Genomic DNA, 22,337 nt, shown 5'->3' with positions numbered 1-22,337 from the left:
ACTCATTCTGTATACGCATCACCTTCTACGTGAAAAAGTCGACCCTCAGACCCCTTTTAAATCTTTCCCCTCTTACCTTAAACCTTTGGCCTCTAGTTTTAGATTCCCCAACCCTGCAGAAAAGACTGTAGCTCTTCACCTTATCGATGCAACTCAATTTTCTAAAAGAGGAAAAACATAAAATTCTGAAAATCTAAGAGGTGAGCAAAAAGTTTTGAGCAGACTTGGTTTAATCTCTATGTTGATGAATTTACAAATATATAAATTAATTATGCAGACTATTAATTATAATGAAAAGCTAAGGGATAAAGTTACAGCATATTAAATCTAGGTAAACTTATGTCATTGTCATTAACAGTGGGTTAAAAATGAATAATATTAATAAAATTAATAATGAATGGCTCGAAGGGCCAAATGGCCTCCTCCTGCACCTATTTTCTATGTTTCTATGTTTCTAATATTACCCAACAGGCCAGCATTGGAGGAGCATATAGATGTGTTATGATGCAGCAGTTTAGAAACATATTGTACACTACAAATTGAGGACAGAAAAGATTTGGGATAAACTCAAGTTTAAAAAAGATGAATACAAGGTCAGCCAGTGAAGTTCTTATAAAGAGTCTTTGGCCTCAAACAGTAACTGTTTCTGTACCAGGGATACTCCTTGAGTTGTTGAGTATTTCCAACATTTTTTATTTTTATTTCGGATCATCTTATTTTTGGAGATTTGAAACACTCGCGTCAGGAAGTAAGAAAAACTTTGTATAAGTGTTTCAGAACTAATAATATTGATGGTAAGAGATCATTGGGTAGATGTGTAAGCTGTTAGTTTTAGTTTACTTTAGTTTAGAGATACAGCGTCGAAACAGGCCCTTCAGGCCACGGAGTCCACACCGACCAGCGATTCCCATCCATTAACACTATCCTACACACACTAGGGCCAATTTTACATTTATACCAATCCAATTAACCTCCAAACCTGTACATCTTTGGAGTGAGGGAGGAAACCAAAGATGTAGGAGAAAACCCACGTAGGTCACGGGGAAAACATACAAACTACGTACAGACAGCACCCATAATCAGGATCAAACCTGGGTCTCCTGAGCTATAAGCACTGTATGTCCTATCCAGGGGTAGGACTATACCTGCATTTGGGTTTCATTCCCAGCATGATGATGGGATACAATGAGCCCGCCAGGCAAGATCATTTTGCCATGAGGTAAGCGAGGGCCAGGTGAATGAGATCAGAGGAAGGAGATGAAATATGAACTGAAAAAAGAGCCTGGGCGGCCTGAGGTGGTGGGGATATAAATCAATATTCATGTTTGGTGGGCCAATGCTGATTGAGAAGTGAATGGTTTGGGTTGATTCCACATGCAACAATGTTTATTTTTAAAACAGGCAACCCAAAGTTTTGGCTACCTTGGGAATAAACAAATAAGCAAGTCTTGAAATGAAAGATTGTATAGGATATGAGGTCTCTTGACTGTAGATGGAATGAGAAAAGATTTAAAGGGGACCTGAGGAGCATTTTTTTCACACAGAGGACAATGTAGATATGTTACAAAACTTACCTTCAGCGGCGCTGTAATTCTGCCACTGGCCGTGTGCGCGATTTTGGCGCGTTTGAGGGGGGGGGAGGAGGGGTTAAAACAGGGTTTTTTCCCAACGTGGTCCTGAATTATATTTGTTGGAGTGCAAGATTTTGCTAAAGAATCGTTCCTACGGCCGTTCTGTGTGTTTTAAAAAAAAATTCACCCGACAAGTTAATCGCTGGAATGATTTTAAAATCAGCTTCTGAAGCCGTCAATGCCGACAACTGGCAGTGTATTTGCTGCAGATATGGGGATAAATTCACCGCATCTGAACGTTCTAAATGGTCCCGTTCCAGTAAAGCCCACTTGCAAGCTGATTTAAATGGCTATTAATTTACAGGTATTAAACATTAAATTCCTTCCATTTGGCCTATAAACCCATGACACTGAGATTTAAAAATTATGTTTTATTGTGTGAATGTTATTTGGACACTTAGGCAATTTAAAAATGTTAATCTATTCTTAAGAAATGGATAGATGTTTAGATCTAGTAATTGAATTTTGTAATTAGCTACAATTAGGTAACTAACTAATTATATGCTTTAATTTCAAGTCATCTAAGTAAGATTGTTTCATATTTGTTTCAGAATGCTTCAATCTACAATAACTGAACATTTCTTTCAGTTCACTTATATTTTAAGAAAGTTATCGGCCTTTAAATGTCCTCGATCACAGCTTTTGTGTTAAGTCAATGAAAAAGCAATAGGGAACAAGATGCCAATTTCCGAGTATGAAAATGGCCATAACTTTTTTAATACTAAAGATATGAAAGTGAATTAGGCGTCAAATTCAACTTATTTTTATGCTTTATCTGATGGGATAAATTAAAGACTTGATTTTTTAAATCTCAAAATTTTGTAACATTGCTAGACAATGGCCTTATGGAATGAGCTGCGAGGGATAAGAACAATTGCAATGCTTAGGAAGCAATTGGACAGGCACATGGGTAGGAAATTGGTTAGAAGGATATGGGCCAAATGCAGGTAAATGGAACAAACTCAGGTTGACAGTTTGGTTGGCATAAACAAGTTGAGCCAGAGGTAGTTTCCATGCTGTATTACTCCATGACTATAGGTTTGTGATGCCTATTTCAGGAGTAAGCACTGTGCAGTTTCTTTCCCAGATGGTGGAGCATACATAAACCTATTGCACATGAAAAATGCCTATGTGAAACAAAATTTGAAAACCTGATAATTGTCATTTCTACATTGCTTCAACCTCGGCAAAATCTGCATGGAACTATCAAACTTACATGAAGTTCGCAAAATGAAGACTGATTTACTCTCAATGGAGAAGCACTTAACTCTTGATGGGAATGCATCATTCACTCATCTTATGTTTCTCTCATGTGTTGCATTGTACAGGGAAATACACCTGTTCTCTGAGTGTATTTAACCGAGCAATTGTACATGAAGTCCATAGAGAAGTACAATTCTATCTTCTCCCTGATGAGATTATAGTAACTCCATCAAGTTACTCGAAACTTTCAGATCCACAACAGAAACCACACTTCTCTAATGATGTTCAGTGCTGCATCAAGCAGGACAATGAAACATATGATGTTACATTGGAATCAGTTACCAACAAGTATGCAAACGGTATGTTTTTATTGACCTTTCTCTGTAATATTTGGATTTTTCTGTTAATCTGTTTTTTTTAACATAATTTGGTCATAACAAGATCTACATGTTAATTGGGAATGTTTTCTGTTACTCATGCCTTATTATTTTCTTACGTGAATCGCACTGGCAAGTCCATCTTAGGTACAAAACCCAGCACTGGCCCACCAAACACGAATATTGCCTGGGCCCTGTCCAGTCACCACATCTGGTGAATGAGGCAATGCTTCATGACCCTGTTATCTTCTCAGCAATATTCCATTATTTCCAGCTACACACAAGCTACTTTACCCCTCCGGGAGTTAGAGCAAATTTGCACAGTGGTTTCCAAGGAATTTCTTTTTTTTTTAAATATTTTTATTTTTAGAGTGATGTACAATAATATAAGACATAAATAACATATTACATTTCATGTACAACTTCTTATTTTAAATTTAATAGTAGAAAAAAAAAGAGTAAGAAAAGCAAAAAATATAGAGATAGAGAATATTATATAGCTCGAAAAAGGAAAGAAGAAAGTGATGTGAAATAAGCAGAAAGAGAAAGAATAGAGGAGAGAGAAAGAGAAAAGGAAAAAAAAATGTCGATAAATGGAGACCAAATCTTTAAGAATTGGTCTGATTTGCCTGATAGGAGGAATCTCATATCTTCAAGGTGTAACATTTCCGACATGTTTGAAATCCACATGTTGAGCGTCGGTGTGGGTGCATCTTTCCAGATGTTTCCAAGGAATTTCAAGCAAACTTCTTGAATTAATCATAACACCAAAGGGAAGTCACAATTTAATAGTATTCTGATTATAAAATATTCATCTTTCCGCCTGCACATAATAGACTTTGTCGGGAAATTGCTACATTAATCCAGCTTGTACTCATTTGAAAATGAAGTAATATTTGTCTCATACTAATTATCCATTTCCTTTTGTTAAATGAAGATTCAGGAGGAAATCTGAAAACTCTCAATAACTCTCAAAACTCTCAATGTTGGACATTTACATTAAATTGCACAATCCAGAAAACTACTGATTTTAAATGCATTTTTAAAAATCGTGCAAATTTAAACACAAGTGCAAATTTCCGTCTTATTTTACTAAATGGTAAGTAAAACTTTCAATGTTTAGCTACAATTTAAAGTGTTAAGACATGAAGAAAATATCCAAGGGATTGATTTGCAGGATAATCTGCTTCATTTACTCAAAGTGCATGTAACTTTATAATGCCTGGGTTCTTTGTGTAGGGAGAGAGAAGGGAGAGAGAGAGAAGGGAGAGAGAGGGGGGGAGAGGGGAAGAGAGGGGAGAAGCGAGAGAAGAGTGGAGAGAGAGGAGGAGAAAGAGAAGGGGGAGAGGAGAGAAGAGGGAGCGAGGGGGAGAGAGAAGGGAGAGAGAAGGGAGAGAGAGAGGGGAGAGAGAGAGAAGAGGGGAGAGAGAAGGGGGAGAGAAGGGAGGAGAGAAGAGGGGAGGGGGGAGAGAGAGAGAGGGCAGGGAGAGAGAAGGGAGAGAGAGAGGGGGGGAGAGAGGGGAAGAGAGGGGAGAAGCGAGTGGAGAGAGGAGGAGAAGAGAAGAGGGAGGGAGAGAAGAGGGAGAGAGAAAAGGGGCGAGGGGGAGAGGGGGAGAGAGAAGGGAGAGAGAGAGAGAGAGAGGGGAGGGAGAGAGAGAGAAGAGGGGAGAGAGAAGGGGGAGACGGGAGCGTGGAGTTCATTTTCCCACACAAGCCATAGGTGACTGGGCAATCTGAACCCAAGCACCAAGTTGAAAGCGGCTGAAGGTGCGCATCGCTCGGGACAGTCCCCAATCTCCCACGGCCACCCTCCGCAGGCTGCGGGCCGGGTGGAGCGGAGGTTTGGGACAATGTTCACGCCTTCACAGTGATGTGATGGAGGTGGGGGTCTGGACCAATCGCTGACAAGTCCCGCCCACCGGCAACGCCAAGTCCGTTATTGGACTTTTCTGTTGAGCAGCATTCGGTCCTTTGGCCTGTAGGCGACGCTGCCTTTCGGGTAGGTGGCTTTTCGACAGAGCGGCCATTCGGTAAGTTTGCTTTTAGGCAACGCAGCTTTTCGGTTCCTTGGGATTTAGGCGTCCCGCCCTTTCGGTTAATTTGCATTTAGGCCTCCCATCCTTTCGGTTAGTAGGCATTTCGTCTTTGGACTCTTTCGGTTTATTGGCGTTTCGGCCTTGTTTCCATTCCGTTCTTTGGCCTCGACTTCTTTGCTTTGGCTTGTTGTCTGTCGGCGCCACGTGCGGGTACCGAATATTTATCTGGTGTGGGAAAGCTGATGAGTGTGGTCATGTATTATATGGAGTCACAGTGTCTTGGAGCAGGCTCCTTAGGCCACCTCGCTGACCATCAACAAATATTGACATCTATACTAATCTACTCAAGTCAAGTCAAGTCGTCACATTTATTTATATAGCACATTTAAAAAAACAACTCTTGTTGACCAAAGTGCTTTACATTTGTTATAGGAATAGCACAACAAAACAAACTACATACATATATACATGTAGCCCTCACTCAGAGGACGTCAGGAAAGGCTTGGGAGTATAGATAAGTCTTTAGTCTTGACTTAAAAGAGTCGATGGAGGGGGCAGTTCTGATGGGAAAGGGGATGCTGTTCCACAGCCTAGGGGCTGCAACCGCCCCTGAGCTTATGCCTAGACCGTGGGATATTCAGCAACCCCAAGTCGGCCGATCTGAGGGGCCTGGAGGTGGAGTGGTGGGTGAGAAGACTTTTTATGTAGGAGAGGGCAAGCCCATTGAGGGCTTTGTAGACATGGAGGAGAATCTTGAAGTTTATACGGAACCGCACAGGGAGCCAGTGGAGAGAGGCCAGGATTGGGGTGATGTGGTCCCTTTTTCGGGTGCCCGTCAGGAGTCTCGCTGCGGCGTTTTGGACCAGTTGCAGGCGGGACAGGGAAGATTGGCTGATGCCAGTGTTAAGGGAGTTGCAGTAATCTAGGCGGGAGGAGATAAATGTGTGGATGATCTTTTCCAGGTCATCAAACTGGAGGAATTGTTTTATTTTAGCTATCGTCCGAAGCTGAAAGAAGCTAGCTTTTACCACGGCATTGACTTGTTTGTCAAATTTCAGTGCTGAGTCAAATATCACGCCAAGGTTTTTGACGTGAGGTTTGAGTAGTGGGGTAAGGAATCCAAGGCTGCCTGCTATCGTTTTGATTGAGTCCGAGGGGCCGAGAAGGATGACCTCAGACTTACTCTCGGTTAGTTGGAGGAAGTTCTGGGCCATCCAACACTTTATATCCTCGAGGCAGTGGGTAAGGTTAAACAGATTTGATTTGTTTTTGGGCTTCAGGGGGAGATAGAGTTGGGTATCGTCTGCGTAGCAATGGAAGGAAATGCCGTGCCTTTCAATGACTTGGCCTAAGGGAGCATATACAGGGAGAAGAGAATGGGGCCAAGGATGGAACCTTGTGGAACCTCACAGCAGAGATTAGCTGGGGAGGAGAATGAGTTGCCTATGTTAGTCGAGAAACTCCTACCTTTGCGGTAGGAGATGAACCAGCTCAGGGCAGTGCCATCAATACCAACCCCATACCGGAGACGGTCAATTAGGATGGTGCGGTCGACAGTATCAAATACTGCACTGAGGTCAAGAAGGAGCAGAATTGCACAGTCGCCGGAATCAACGGTGAGCAGTAGGTCATTGTGTACCTTCAACAAGGCAGACTCTGTGCTATGGTGAGCCCTGAAACCTGATTGGAAAGTTTCCAGGATAGTGTTTTGGTGAAGGTGAGAAATATTAAATTGACTGTGCTGCTCAAGAAAAAGCCAAGAAGCATGCAGGTACAGCAGGCAGTGAAGAAAACGAATGGCATGTGGGCCTTCATAACAAGAGTCGTTGAGTATAGGAGCAAATAGGTCCTTCTACAGTTGTACAGGACCCTAGTGAGACCACACCTGGAGTATTGTGTGCAGTTTAGGTCTCCAAATTTGAGGAAAGACATTCTTGCTATTGAGGGAGTGCAGTATATACACAAGGTTAATTTCCGGGATGGCGAGACTGTCATATGCTGAGAGAATGGAGCGGCTAGGCTTGTATACTCTGGAATTTAGATGGATGAGAGGATATCTTATTGAAACATATAAAATTATTAAGGGTTTGGACATGCTAGAGGCATGAAACATGTTCCCGATGTTGGGGGAGTCCAGAACCACAGTTTAAGAATAAGGGATAAGCCATTTACAAAGGAGATGAGGAAAGGGGTTTTCACACGGAGAGTTGTGATTCTCTGCCTCAGAGGGCGTTGGAGGCAGGTTCTCTGGATATTTTCAAGAGAGAGCTAGATAGGGCTCTTAAAGACAGCAGAGTCAGGGGATATGGGGTGAAGGCAGGAACGGGGTACTGATTGCAGATGATCAGCCATAAACACATTGAATGGCGGTGCTGGCTCAAAGGGTCGAATGGCCTACTCCTGCACCTATTGTCTAAGATTAGCAAGTTTCCCAGCAGGATGCAGTTCAAATTAAATACAATTTATAGATGACCACAAAAGGATGAAATAAAGTAAATTGCATAAAAGTATAGTAGCAGAGGATCCAAATCTTTCCTGAGTACTCATTGATGCCTGTTTTCATTTCAATGTTTATCTAGAAAATGATATAAAATGCCCACGTGAAGTGAACGGAAATTACACTTGGCCCATTACACAAGCCAACTCGTCTGCAGAATCCGATTCCATGTGCGAAGAAGGAAATGTTGGGAAAATAATAAGAGCTTGTGATGAAAAAGGCCAATGGCAGAAAGTGTTTAAAAATTGTACTTTCGTAAAACTATTGAAATTATGGGACATTTCAGAGGTATAGTTTTTAAACTTAATTTTGATAGACAGGACTGTCTGTGTCGTTGTTTTTAATATTTGGAAAGCTGGATATAATAGTCAAGGCATTCTAGGGTCCCATGCTTCCATTGAATTGGGATAGGCCTGGACTTCCACTTTGTTCTCACTGTTGCCTTTTGAAATCCTGAGTTGTGTCCATTGAACAATGTGGTGCACTATGTGATTTCCTCTCATTTTCCCTTTCAAAGTCCCTGATTCTGTTGGGCACTGAAATTACTTGTACTCTTTTTTTTTTAAATGTTCACCTAGCTGTTCAATAACTGTAATCACAGCCATGCATGTAGCCAATGTGTCTGTGGCTCTGTCCCATTTTAGTCAGTCTGAAACTTTAAATCCACTTGATCAAACATCATCCTTCAATTATTTTCCTTTATTAACCAGTTTATCTTAAATGCACTTGCCTGCTTCTCTTTGGGTCTCTTCAGGCAGAGCTGTGGGCGTTGTATATATGATTTCAGCAAGTCATTTGACAAGGTTCCGCAAGGTAGGCTGCTCTGGAAGGTTGGATCACATGGGATCCCAGGAGAGCTAGCTGACTGGATGAGAATGTACATGGCATGATTAGCACGTGTAGCAGATGACACCAAACCGGGCATTCCCACCATTGACTCCATCTACATTTTTTACACTGCCTCAGAAACGTAATCAAAGACTTATCCCACCCTGGTCATTCCTCCTTCTCATCGCTCTCATCCACCAGAAGATACAGAACTTTGAAAGTGTACATCACCAGACTCAGGAACAGCTTCCTTCTCTATGATGTCAGACTTCTGAATGGTTATTCCATAAGCTGGGCTACTGTTTCATTCACCTCCACCCCATTGATAACATTGGACATTATGCAAGGAACTGATGTCACAATATCTATGTATGGTATATGTAATCTGATTGGATAGCATGCAAAACAGAGCTTTTCATTATACCTCAGAACACTTGCCAATTATAAATCTAAACCTGTACCTAATTACAACTTTTAATAGACATTTGGATTATTGTTTGTCTACAATGGATAGGAAAGATTTAAAGGACAACTAGACCAAGTGGGACCTGTTGGGACCCTGTCACACAGGAGGCTTGATCTCCCAAAGCAATATTCCACCACTCACCCATAGCCCCCAACTGCACAGGCGCACCTCATTTCCCCTCATCCCTAGCACTCTCTCCCCCTCCTCTTCACCCTCCCTCTTCTTTCCCCTCTTCTCCTCCCCTCCCCAATCCTTCCCTCACCTCTCTCTCCCTTTCCTTTCTCCTACCCTTAGTCACTCCCTCCATAACTCCTCTCCCCTCCCTACCCCCTCCTATCCCTCTATCCCCCACCCTCCCCACTCCTCACCTCAGCTATCCCCCCACTATCTCTCCTCATCTCCCCCACTGCCCTCCTCTATCTCTATTTCCAACTCCCTACCTCCACCACTCCCCCCTCCTCTACTCCACCCCTGCTCTCCTTCTATTCCCCCTCCTCCTCCACCTCGCTAACTTTTATAATATACCACCGATCAGAATGAAGCTTATTGCACTCACAGCACAAGAGAACGGTGAGCAAGCTGGCAAAAAATCGTAGCGCTATCGCGTACCGTTTTTGTGCAAATAGAAAAACTGCGCAAACCGGAAGAGCACATGATCAGAGCTTTAGTTATGGACAGACAGACAGACAGACAGACAGACAGACAGACAGACAGACAGACAGACAGACAGACAGACAGACAGACAGACAGACAGACAGACTGACCAATAACAGACACATAGAAGCAAAGATACACATATTAGTCGATATGGAGGAATTGGGCTGTGGGGCTTGTTTCTATTCTGTATAATTTTATGAATTAATCTACTAATCTAAATCTGCCCTGACTATCAAGCATTTATTAACTTTGATCCTATATTAATCCTATTGTATTCTTCCCATATTCTCATCAACTCCCCCATGATTCTACCACTTGGCTACACATTGGGAGCAATTTACAGAGGCCAACTAACCTATTAGGGAGTTTAGAAAAAAAAGCTTTTTACCCAAAGGTTTAGTGGGAGCATACAGTGCAGAGAATCATTGCAGTGAATAGTTTAAATGGAAGGGCATCAACCCGAAATATTAACTCTACTCTACTCTCTTTACAGATACTGAATGAACTGCCGAATATTTTCTCTACCTGTTCTTATTCAGATTTCCAGAATCTACAAATTTTTGCATTTTAAAAGCATTTGCAGAAACAGGGAATAAATTATCATTATCATTATCAAATGGTTACACAACTAGATTTAAAGAGGGGGACAAAAAATATTCAAACATTCAAATTGTTTCTGTGCAAAAAAAACCCTTGAAAATATAAAGTTCGTACTCTGTGGTTCAAATTTAGCTATTATCTTGTCTCTCCAGTTCCATTGTCCACTTAGTGGCCAATTAACTTACCCATCTGCACATCTATGGCATGTGGTAGTAAACTAGAACATAAATAGGTCATGTGGCCCATCAAGTCTACTCCGCCATTCAATCATGATTGATCCATCTCTCCCTCCTAACCCCATTATCCTGCCTTCTCCCTATAACATCTGACACCTGAACTAAGCAAGAATCTGCCACATGCCACACCTGCCAAGTACATGCCACAATCAGCATCAATGGCCCCAAAGTAGAAGTGGTTAAGATCTTCATGTTTCTAGCTGTAAATATTACCAACAATCTGTCATGGGCCAATCACATTGAAGCTGGGAGTAAAAAAAAAACAATTCCTCAACTTCCTCAGGAGAAATTTGGCATGTCTCCAATGACTCTCACCAACTTCTACACATACACCGTAGAAAGCATACTGTTGGGATGCACCACCACGTGGGTAGAGAACAGCGCTGCCCAAGACCAGAAGAAATTGCAGAGAGTTGTGTATGTATCACAGTCCAACACACAGACTACACTCCCCACCATTGACTCTATTACCTCAGTAAAGCAGCCAACATAATCAAGGATCTTTTTCACACTTGCTCGGGCAGATGCAACAAAACTTGAAAGTGCACACCACCAGATTTAGGAACAGCTTCTTAAGGCCCTGTCCCACTTACGTGTCCTTGGCATGCAAATTACTCGACCTCGTCTTCGTGTTGTGGCGCACAGGCATCGTGTGGCCGCATGGGGCCGGTCCCACTGAGAAGCGCGGAGGGGTATGGAGCTGATGCGGTATCGCGCGGCGCTCCGAAATTTTGTCACGAACTAAATCTTCGCGCACCACCGGCTTGGCGCTTAACTGACGGCCAAAGTAGGACAGGCCCAAGACCCTAGCGCGACGCAACGTCTCACCTCAACAGCAGCAGAAGCAGGCAAACGATCGCCGAGTTCGGGCAATGGCTCACGGCCATTGCGTTCCGGATCCGCCCCCACTTCTACTCCCAGAGCGGGGCCAAGAAAATTAAAGATAGACATAAAATGCTGGAGTAACTCAGTGGGACCAGCAGCATCTCTTGAGAGAAGGAATGGATGACGTTTCGGGTCAAGACCCTTCTTTCAGACTGAAGAAGGGTCTCGACCCGAAACATCACCCATTGCTTCTCTCCAGAGATGCTGCCGGTCCCGCTAAGTTACTCCTGCATTTTGTGTCCATCTTCAAATGACGTCACGCGCTCCAGATGGCTGTACGGAGGCATAAGTCGCGGGCGACCTTCGCGGGACCGTCGCCCCTCAACACGTCCACGAGGTCGCGTAATTAGCTTGCCAAGGACACGTAAGTGGGACAGGGGCTTAACTCTCTGCCATCAGACTTCCACAACCTAGGATTCTGTCCCCAATCTTCCAACCTACCTCATTGCGGACATTGGATTTTTTCTCTGGATCAGTTATGCTGGAATGCCAAAAAAACTATATTTTGCATTCTGATATTTTACACTTCACTCTAGCTATTGTACTTGTATATGGCTTGGTTGTATTCATGAATAGTATAAACTGATTTGATTGGATAACATGCAAACAAAATAATTTTACACTACCTGAGTACAACAGTAAATAATAAACCAGAACCAAATACAAACTAAGTACATAAAACCATCCTCCAAATTCAACTATAACTTTCCCATTATTCTGGTGAATCTAATTGTATCACTTCTAAGATCAATATTCTTTCCTGATATTCTATGCCCAAAATTGCATTGGATTATGGATAGATTCTGTTCTTCATTCACTTATCCGCTCAACTTTTCCCTTTCTTTCCTCTGGTCTGTGTCAGTTTCCTATAATAATAATAATAATAATAATAATAATACTACTCTCTATCGAGAGGATCTGGGGTGGGATGGACGAGAGTAATTGGTTGCTGCCTGATAAATAAATTGTTAACTTGGAAAACTGATGCAAGAAGGGCAACACAGTGGTGCAGTGGTAGAACTGCTGCCTCACAGTGCCAGAGACCCAGGATCGATCCAGACTTACGGAGTTGTTTGTATGGAGTTTGTATGTTCTCCCTGTGACCACATAGGTTTTTTCTGGGTATTCTGGTTTCCTCCACAATTCCAATGAATTGTAGGTTGGTAGGTTAATTGGCTTTTGTAAATTGCCCCTAGTGTATAGGGTGCGAAAGGGGGATAACAAAGGACTAGTGTACAGGTGATCGATTATTGGCATGGATTCGGTGGGCTGAAGGGCCTGTTTCTATGCTGTATCTCTAATCTAAACTGAAAACACCTAATGCAGGCAAACCGAGTGACCAGACAAAAACAAATTTCACTGGTTTGCATTATCTTTCAGGAGATCAAGCATGGACGTGGCAATGTGACAAAAGTGGTCCCAGAAGTATTGGATGAGTTAAACAATATCACGAATGCCAAAGGAATTACCATTGCAAATAGTCGCGCTTCCGTTAAAATTCTGGATTCAGTTTCTCAGGCAGTAAAAAACGCAGATTCTGAAGTTCCTTTCACGGAGGTGTCAGTAAGTAATTTTCATTCGTTTTAAAGAAAACTGCTACTGAGCAACCAAAATTAAACATTTTTGGACTTGAACTGGAGATAAAATGAGCAAGAGCATCATAACTTTCAGCTGATTTCACATTTTGAATGTATGGCAGTATTGCAGTACAAATGATCACTTCATTATGTCTCCAAAACATGCATAGAAATATATTGCTGGCCAGGCTAATATGTCCATATTTCCACTGAGAATGTGGTAGTAACTTTTTGAATTGTTGCAGTCATTCCAGTGAAGCTGCAGATTTTAGATGAAAGTTGGTGATGTATTTCATAGTCAGGATTGTGGTGTAATTAGGAGAAGGGCGTGCACAGTGTAGTGTTCCCAATCATCGATTGTCCTTTCCCTTTCTTGTGGTAAGAGACGATGTTTAAGTGGTGTGGCCAGAGTAAGTTGGTGGATTTTGTCCATACTGCAGCCACAATGGTGGGGGAAGCATTAAATGGTCAGAGTGACTATCAGGTAGGCAGTGTTGTCCTGGCCCTGTTTCCCAGTGGTAACATTCGCAGTGAAAATTAGCACAAATTAGTTAAAACACCCACAAAGTGAGATTTATGCATTGTATAATACAGATTTTTCAGCATTTTTTTAATGCTTTAATCGTGCATACTTGGAAGCATGGCATTGGAGAATTTAATTAATCTCAGGAGGGGGGCAGGAGGTGGGCGAATATTGCCCTTAACTTGCAAGATCTCCCAGATCTGCAGATTGTGAGTAACACCTTGTCACAGGCAACCCAGTCCAAATGTACTCACTTTGCTCCAAAAATTTTGCATGGAAAATTACATAATTTAGGAACTGCGATGCAGAAATGAGGAGCTGCAAAGATCACGCAATAAGGAGCACAGCCTGTTACATTTTCTGTGTGAACCCATACTTCTCAGAAATGCTCACATGAAAGAATGGGTCGACTGGGCTTGTATTCACTGGTATTTAGAAGGATGCGAGGGAACCTTATAGAAACATCCTGTATAAAATTCTTAAGGGATTGGACTGTCTCGATGCAGGAAAAATGTTCCCATTGTTGGGCGAGTCCAGTACCAGGGGCCACAGTTTAAGAATAAGGGATAGGCCATTTAGGACTGAGATGAGGAAAAACCTTTTCACCCAGAGAGTTGTGAATCTGTGGAATTCTCTGCCTCAGAAGGCAATGGAGGGCAATTCACTGGATGTTTTCAAGAGAGAGTTAGATTTAGCTCTTAGGGCTAACGGAATCATGGGATATGGGAAAAAAGCAGGAAATGGGGGAACTGATTTTGGATGATCAGCCATGATGATTATATTGACTTGAAGGGCCGAATGGCCTACACCCTCATCTAATTTCTATGTTTCTATGTTTCTACATTGTTCATTACAATGATTAAGATAAGATGTAGTGTTTCCTTTAGAGTAGACTCCTTGCAGAAGGCATGTATTTGCTTTCTGTCCTGAGCCATCTGGAGTGCCCAGGAATGACCATAATAATATATCAAACAATGGATGGCTGCCAAACTACCTTGGGTTAAATGTGCAGGAAGGAACTGCTGATGCTGGATTAAATCAAATATAGACACAAAAAACTGGAATAACTCAGCGGGACAGGCAGCATCACTGGAGAGAAGGAATGGGTGATGTTTCAGGTCGAGACCATCTGCAGAAGGGTCTCGACCCGAAACGTCACCCTTTCCTTCTCTCCAGAGATGCTGCCTGTCCTGCTGAGTTACTCCAGCTTTTTGTGTCTCTTGGGTTAAGCCATTCTTTTCAAATTTTGTGGGGATAAATTGATACACTTTCTGAGCTTTTATTCACAGTTAATAGTTAATCGTTCTACCATATATTTGATAGACTTTCCCGTATTTTCTTTCAGAAATTCCTTTTAATTGCGAATACACTAATTGAACAGAAACTCGGAACAGATGAAGATGCACCGAATCAGAATTCTGATACAAGCACGTTAATGATATCCATTGAAACATTTGCCACAGCAATGGATTCCACTGAGAAAGGACAACCACTTCAACAAATTCAGCTAACAGCAGCTGACTTTGATGCTCATTCCACAGATTTTTATTATGTGAACTTCACTGGGAATAGCACTGTCACATTAAATGTGACTGGCTGGGGAAATTTATCAAATAATTCTTCTGTCAGAATAACTAGCCTTCTTTATGCAGATTTGGATAAGTTTTTAACCCCAACAGAAGAAAACCTGATGGTGAACAGCCAGATTGTTACATCAACAATGGTTTCAACGAGTAATCGAACCAATAAGATAAACCCTCTTATCAAGCTTACATTGTCTCCAAAATCTAAACCAGCTAATCTGAAATCCGCAAAATGTGTGTTTTGGAATTCCAGTGTCATCAACAATATGCAAATAGGCTGGTCATCCAAAGGCTGTAAGACAGAGACGATTGAAAGTAACATACTTTGCACATGTAACCATTTAACATCGTTTGCTGTGCTTATGTCGCCACTGGTTATACGCGTTCCATTTATTGACGAACTGACCTACATTGGGTTAAGCATTTCAATTATGTCACTATTAATTTGTATCACTATTGAAAAGATAACGTGGAAGGCAGTTACTAAAAGTAGCATTGCCTATTCACGGCACATAACCCAGCTTAACACTGCTGTCGCTTTACTGCTTGCTCAGATTTCATTTCTAATAGGTTCAGTTAAATCTATAAAAATGGAAGATCAGTTATGTACAGTTGCTACAATTTTCACTCATTTTTTCTTCCTCTCCACGTTCTTTTGGACATTAAATCAAAGTCTAACACTCCTGCATCAGATTATCTTTGTTTTCCACCACATCGGGAGGTTAACCTTTATATCATTTTGTTTTCTCATTGGCTATGGCTGTCCATTGGCCATAGTAATTGCTGCAACCACAAGTTTGCTGAAGAAAGACATGTACAAGAGGAAAGACGCCTGTTGGCTAGATGCCACGCTGAATCACAAATTCTCTGCATTTTTAACATTCATCATACCTGTCGGATGCATTATTGCCATCAATATAATTATCCTGACAATAGTCATTTTGAAACTGCTGAGGCCAAATATTTCTGAAGGATTAAAGGAGCAGGAAAAAGAAACAATTAAGAAAATCATAAAGGCCGTTCTTATTTTCACTCCAACATTTGGATTGACATGGATCGTTGGATTTGCCCTGCTTAAGAATAATAGTAATTTTTTAAATTATGCTTTTGTTCTATTAAACTCATTCCAGGTAATATATAGCTTCACACTGCAATGATTGAAAATTACCCCAAAAGTGCTAATGTATTTTAACACTTCATTACCTTTTCTTTTCTAGGGCTTGTTTATTCTATTAGCTGCTGGCTTCACAGAAAAGAAGGTAAAAGCATTTCAGCCACATTTTACTCATTGAAGTATTTGTTGTTGCTTTTGTACACAACCGTTTTTAAATCTTCCTTATTTTATGAATTATAGATAAGAGAAGCCTTAGTTAACCATTTCAAACCGATGGTAAGTCCTGTTTCTAAATATGAAATCGTGACACTGGCAATAAGCCTTCCACAAGCTGGGATACTGTTGTGAACATTGGACTTTGTCTCTGGAACTGGTGTGCTAAAATGCTGAGAGTTATATTGTGCACTCTGTATCTTCCCCTTTGCTCTACCTACTGTACTTGAGTTTGATTTCATTGTATTTATGTATTGTGGAGAGTATTGCCTGATTTTATTGGATATCATGCAAAACAAAGCTTTTCACTGTACCTTGGTGTATGTGACAATAATAAATCTAAACCTAATAATAATAATAATAATAATATATTTTATTGTCATTGCACATCAGTGCAACGAGATTTGGTATGCAGCTTCCAACCTTTGTCAAATAAATAAATAAATAGATAAATAGATAAATAAATAAATAAATAAATAGAAATTACTGCCGACTTTATTGGAGCCAAACTTCCAAAGTGATTCCCAAAGCAAAAGCAAGGGCTCATGAAGTGGTTTCCAGGTGACTACCACATAGGTTGGAACATGAAAGAACCTTAAAGAAATCCAGAACACAAGGATATTTGTCATTTTTGTTTACATTTTTCAGCCACTCCAGCTGGCTTTGTAATTGAGGAGGTGATGGCCAATACTAAATTCTCTTCAGGCATGGGTACGTCATTGAATTGACAGATACAAGGGAGTCAAAGGATGTGGGGAGAACATGGGAATACCCTGTTAATAACAAGGCTGCAGCAAGCATGATCTAATTGGAATGTGGGGCAGGCTTGTGGGGCCAAGGAGTTCACTTCTGCTCTTGCTTCTTATGCTATTATGTGCGATTCAAACTCTGGTGGTGTAAAACAGGGAGGTGTCCAAAATGTGCATCATCAATTCAGAAAACAAGTGCATAAATATGTAAATAACGCAGAGTTTTAAACTGCAAAGGAATAAAGGCAGATAGTGAGTTTTAAACAAAAAACAGAGGTTGCGTTTAACCTAAAAGTACAGAAAATATCTGGTGATCTGCATTTACTATAAAAATGATTTTTTTTAGAACAACTAATGAGATTCACTCTGAAGTAGCACTGTATGAATTTTACTTATTCCAGGTCTCCCGCACTTCATCTGAGAATGTCCAAACAAAACAATCTTTTCAATCATCTACAAAATAAGGTGAGTAAAGTTGGTGATGAAAGCTTCAAAATTTAACAAAGACAATAAATGTACAGAACAAGAGAAGGCCATTTGCTCTATCAGAGTTGTTTTTCAGTTTGGCAATTTAGCAAGGACAGCAGTAAATCTGTCTTAGGGTAGATTCTGCTTTTAACGATCAATGCAGGTTCAGTTTCCTACCTAACCTCTCCCTTCTGCTCAGGCCCATGAGTCCCGGCAATATCCACATTAATTTTTTCTGCACTCTTTTCAGCTTAATAACATCCTTCTTATAGCAGGGTGACCAAAACAAAGCCCATACCCCAAATGTGGCCTCACCAATAATCTTATATAAGTGTAACATAACATCCTAACTTCTATGGCTGTGGTATTGAATTCTCCCAATTTGGCTAGCCCGTGCTGTCTCCTCCCCTTCCTTAACCCTCTAGTTGTCTCCTCCCACCCTCCCATCCGCCCGCCCTCGGGCTCCTCCCCCTCCTCCCCTTTTCCTTCTTTCTTTCCCCACCCCCATCAGTCTGAAGAAGGGTTTCGGCCCGAAACGTCGCCTATTTCCTTCGCTCCATAGATGCTGCTGCACCCGCTGAGTTTCCCCAGCAATTGTGTGTACCATCCTAACTTCTATACTTAGTACCCTGACAGATGAAGGCCAATGTACTAAAACCTTCTTTACCACCCTATATATCTGTGATGCCATTTTCAAGGAAATTGAGAAAATATGTTAAAGGTATGATGGAATGACAGATAAAACATATATAGATTAGAAAATCAATGTAACAAAAAGCTATACTATGCAATTTTTTAAGACCCAGACTAGGGAATCAAGAACTAGAGGACATAGGTCTAATGTGAGAAGAGATGTATTACACAGTGTATATAACAAAAAACTAGCTGAACAAAAAAACGGCAGTTGTTTCAATAGAAGCCAGAGCTTGGAATGAACTTATGCACAAGGTTCTCGCACTTGACCAATGCAACATATCCTTGAAAGCGCCAGAAGTAATGCCTGCAGGATAACCCATGAAGTAATTAAGAACCAATTGCATTCCACAATGTAAGATCTTTAAGTTCCTTATGATAGGGTGAATTTACAGAGGCTTAATGGTCTTCCTCAAGCAGAGCTATTTTGCACTCTTGAGCAATTCAGGCGGCAGCAACAGCACTTATCAGTGTGCAGGTGTGAAATGGATCAGTGCTGCTAAAGACTTGTTTCCGTGGCAGTCATGCAAATTACTTTTTGTTATATACACTGTGTAATACATCTGCCTCTTTCTCTTCTCACTTTAGACCTATGTCCTCTAGTTCTTGATTCCCTAATCTGGGTCTTAAAAAATTGCATAGTATAGCTTTTTGCGGATGACACGAAGCTGGGGGGCAGTGTTAGCTGTGAGGAGGATGCTAGGAGGCTGCAAGGTGACTTGGATAGGCTGGGTGAGTGGGCAAATGCATGGCAGATGCAGTATAATGTGGATAAATGTGAGGTTATCCACTTTCATGGCAAAAACAGGAAAGTAGACTTATATCTGAATGGTGGCCGATTAGGAAAAGGGGAGATGCAACGAGACCTGGGTGTCATGGTACACCAGTCATTGAAAGTAGGCATGCAGGTGCAGCAGGCAGTGAAGAAAGCGAATGGTATATTAGCATTCATAGCAAAAGGATTTGAGTATAGGAGCAGGGAGGTTCTATTGCAGTTGTACAGGGTCTTGGTGAGACCATACCTGGAGTATTGCGTACAGTTTTGATCTCCTAATCTGAGGAAAGACATTCTTGCCATAGAGGGAGTACAGAGAAGGTTCACCAGTGATTCCAGGATTGTCAGGACTTTCATATGAAGAAAGATTGGATAGACTCGGGTTGTACTCGCTAGAATTTAGAAAATTGAGGGGGGATCTTATAGAAACTTACAAAAGTCTTAGGGGGTTGGACAGGCTAGATGCAGGAAGATTGTTCCCGATGTTGAGAAAGTCCAGAACAAGGGGTCACAGTTTAAGGATAAGGGGGAAATCTTTTAGGACCGAGATGAGAAAAACATTTTTCACACAGAGAGTGTGAATCTCTGTAATTCTCTGCCACAGAAGGTAGCTGAGGCCAGTTCATCGGCTATATTTAAGAGGGAGTTTGATGTGGCCCTTGTGGCTAAAGGGATCAGGGGGTATGGAGAGAAGGCAGGTACAGGATACTGAGTTGGATGATCAGCCATGATCATATTGAATGGCGGTGCAGGCTCGAAGGGCCGAATGGCCTACTCCTGCACCTATTTTCTATGTTTCTATGAGGAAAACTGGTTGTGGACAGAAATTAAAAGCAACGAATGGGGAGATGAAGGGGAGAAAATCAAGAGCGGGGTGAAATTCAGAGTGATGTGGAGGCAAGGGGAAATATTTAATGGTGTGTGGAAACAGACCAGTAGACAAAAGTGTGACAATTAAAACTAGGGGTAGTGATTGCACCTCCTGCCATAGATAGCTGATTTTAAAAAATACAATAAGGGTTACTGACAATACGGTGTGTGAATTATTAATGATATAAGCAATACCCCAATGGCAACAGGACATCATTTATAATATTACTAATGTCTCTTTAAATCATACTTGATTCACAGCTTTCAACATACCGTATGTTCCTTGTTGAACAGGACATTATTAATGCAGATCATAAACTGCAGCTTTTTGATCCTCTTTCTGTCATTCAGCCATGAAAATAATCTACAATATGCCCAAAATTACATGTTATATGCAATTTATCTCTAATTATAGATGCAAATGACTTTTTCCCTAATTCAATTGCTCAGGTTATTTCTTTGGTGTTATAATTTCTTATAATTCAGAGCTATATTATTGTATAGCTTTAAATTGATTAACTTTATTAACTTAAATAAATGACTTCCCCAACAGATTATGAAGAATGGAAAAGAACAGAATTTCTACAGCAATTCATTTGCTGATTTCTTTAATGTTTATTTTAGTATACTTCTTGGTAAAATACAGTATATAAATTCCAATATGGTCTTTGTAAAAATAAGGAATAATAAAACGAGTGAACAAAATGACAAGTTTAGTTGAATTCAACAGCTTTAAAATAGTTTCTGATGCTAATTTGTTTTTTTAAATTTTGCTTCATGTCAATTATTAATAATTATAACAATGGAAAATGTTTTTAAATTTCGTTTATGGTGTTTGGACATGCATTTATTGAAATAAAACATGTTATTTTTGATTGTTTAAAGCATGTTTTATCTATTTGCTAGAATTAGGTTTTGTCTTTTGATGATTTAATTTATACTGATAACAGGATGTTTGTTTCATTTTTTGTTAAAGAATAAAGAACAAGGTGAAAAAAGTGGAAGTGAAGGATGATTGTTATTGAAATGTGTAATGGTGGTCTAGCATATAATTCAAAGTTCCCTCAAAAACCTACCAATACCATTCTTCCAACAAAATCATGTCAATACATCAGGCATGTGTTTTAAATGGAATTAAGAGAGTAGAAAAATGAATAAAGTAAATAGAAATCCATTCGAAAAGCAGCAAACCCTCAAATTTAGCAGAAATATTATTGTGATCTCAAGGGGACATATAGGGCCTACAGTTATTCAATCACTTGTAAGCATTCACTGAATTTGTTTTTAGTTTTAGCATAAAATGAAACTGGCAGATTTGAATGTTTTCTGTCTATTTTTGTTCTTGTGCTGTGTACACCTTGCCTTTAACATGCAAGTAGTCAGAAACAATGTAACTGGAATCTGTCACTACAGCAGATATAATTGTGGCAAAGGAAAACCATGTAAAATCAACAAAAAAGAGTGAAGAGATGCTATCTGAAAAGAAAGATCAATGTGAAATTATTATCTAAATGGTGTCAAGTTAGGAAAAGGGGAAGTACAACAGGAACCGGGGGTCCTTGTTCATCAGTCAATGAAAGTAAGCATGCAGATGATGCAGGCAGTGAAGTAAGCAAATGGCATGTTGGCCTTCAAAACAAGAGGAGTTGAGTATAGGAGCAAAGAGGTCCTTCTGCAGTTGTACAGGGCCCTAGTGAGACCACACCTGGAATATTGAGTGCAGTTTTGGTCTCCGAGTTTGAGGAAGGACATTCTTGCTATTGAAGGAGTGCAGCGTAGGTTCACGAGGTTAATTCCCGGGATGGTGGGACTGTCATATGCTGAGAGAATGGAGCGGCTGGGCTTGTATACTCTGGAGTTTAGAAGGATGAGAGGGTATCTTATTGTAACACATAAGATTATTAAGGTTTGGACACACTAGAGACAGGAAACATGGTCCCGATGTTGGGGGAGTCCAGAACCAAGGGCCACAGTTTAAGAGTAAGGGGTAAGCCATTTGGAACAGAGATGAGAAAACACTTTTTCACACAAAGACTTGTGAGTGTGGAATTCTCTGCCTCAGAGGGCAGTGGAGGCCGGTTCTCTGGATATTTTCAAGAGAGAGCTAGGCAGGGCTCTTAAAGATAATGGAGTCAGGGGATATGGGGAGAAGGCAGGAACGGGGTTCTGATTGTGGATGATCGGCCATGATCACATTGAATAGCGGTGCTGGCTCGAAGGGCCGAATGGCCTACTCCGCACCTATTGTCTGTTGTCTATTGTCTATTGAAAGTAAAATCATTTTTGAGTTATTCTGATAGTATAGACATACGATTAATTATATATTATTATAACTGATATAGGATCATTGTGGGGA

The 22,337-nt window shown here is 40.8% G+C and overlaps 1 protein-coding gene across 1 annotated transcript; it reads left to right on the top strand.

Annotated features, from left to right (window-relative positions):
* Window positions 1-4,159: 4,159 nt before the first annotated feature.
* Window positions 4,160-20,682, top strand: LOC116972849 (adhesion G-protein coupled receptor F1-like). The gene is made up of 8 exons (XM_033020460.1): window positions 4,160-4,310; window positions 7,827-8,032; window positions 12,797-12,979; window positions 14,862-16,229; window positions 16,317-16,358; window positions 16,454-16,489; window positions 17,577-17,640; window positions 20,535-20,682. The coding sequence occupies exons 2-7, from the start codon at window positions 7,913-7,915 to the stop codon at window positions 17,637-17,639; spliced, it is 1,812 nt and encodes a 603-aa protein (XP_032876351.1). The 5' UTR covers window positions 4,160-4,310; window positions 7,827-7,912; the 3' UTR covers window position 17,640; window positions 20,535-20,682.
* The last annotated feature ends 1,655 nt before the right edge of the window (window positions 20,683-22,337 follow it).

Source organism: Amblyraja radiata, chromosome 5 (assembly GCF_010909765.2).
Source record: "Amblyraja radiata isolate CabotCenter1 chromosome 5, sAmbRad1.1.pri, whole genome shotgun sequence".
NCBI classification, from domain to species: Eukaryota; Metazoa; Chordata; class Chondrichthyes; order Rajiformes; family Rajidae; genus Amblyraja; species Amblyraja radiata.
Note: the sequence above shows the minus strand (reverse complement) of the source record. Positions and strands in the feature narration are given on the sequence as shown.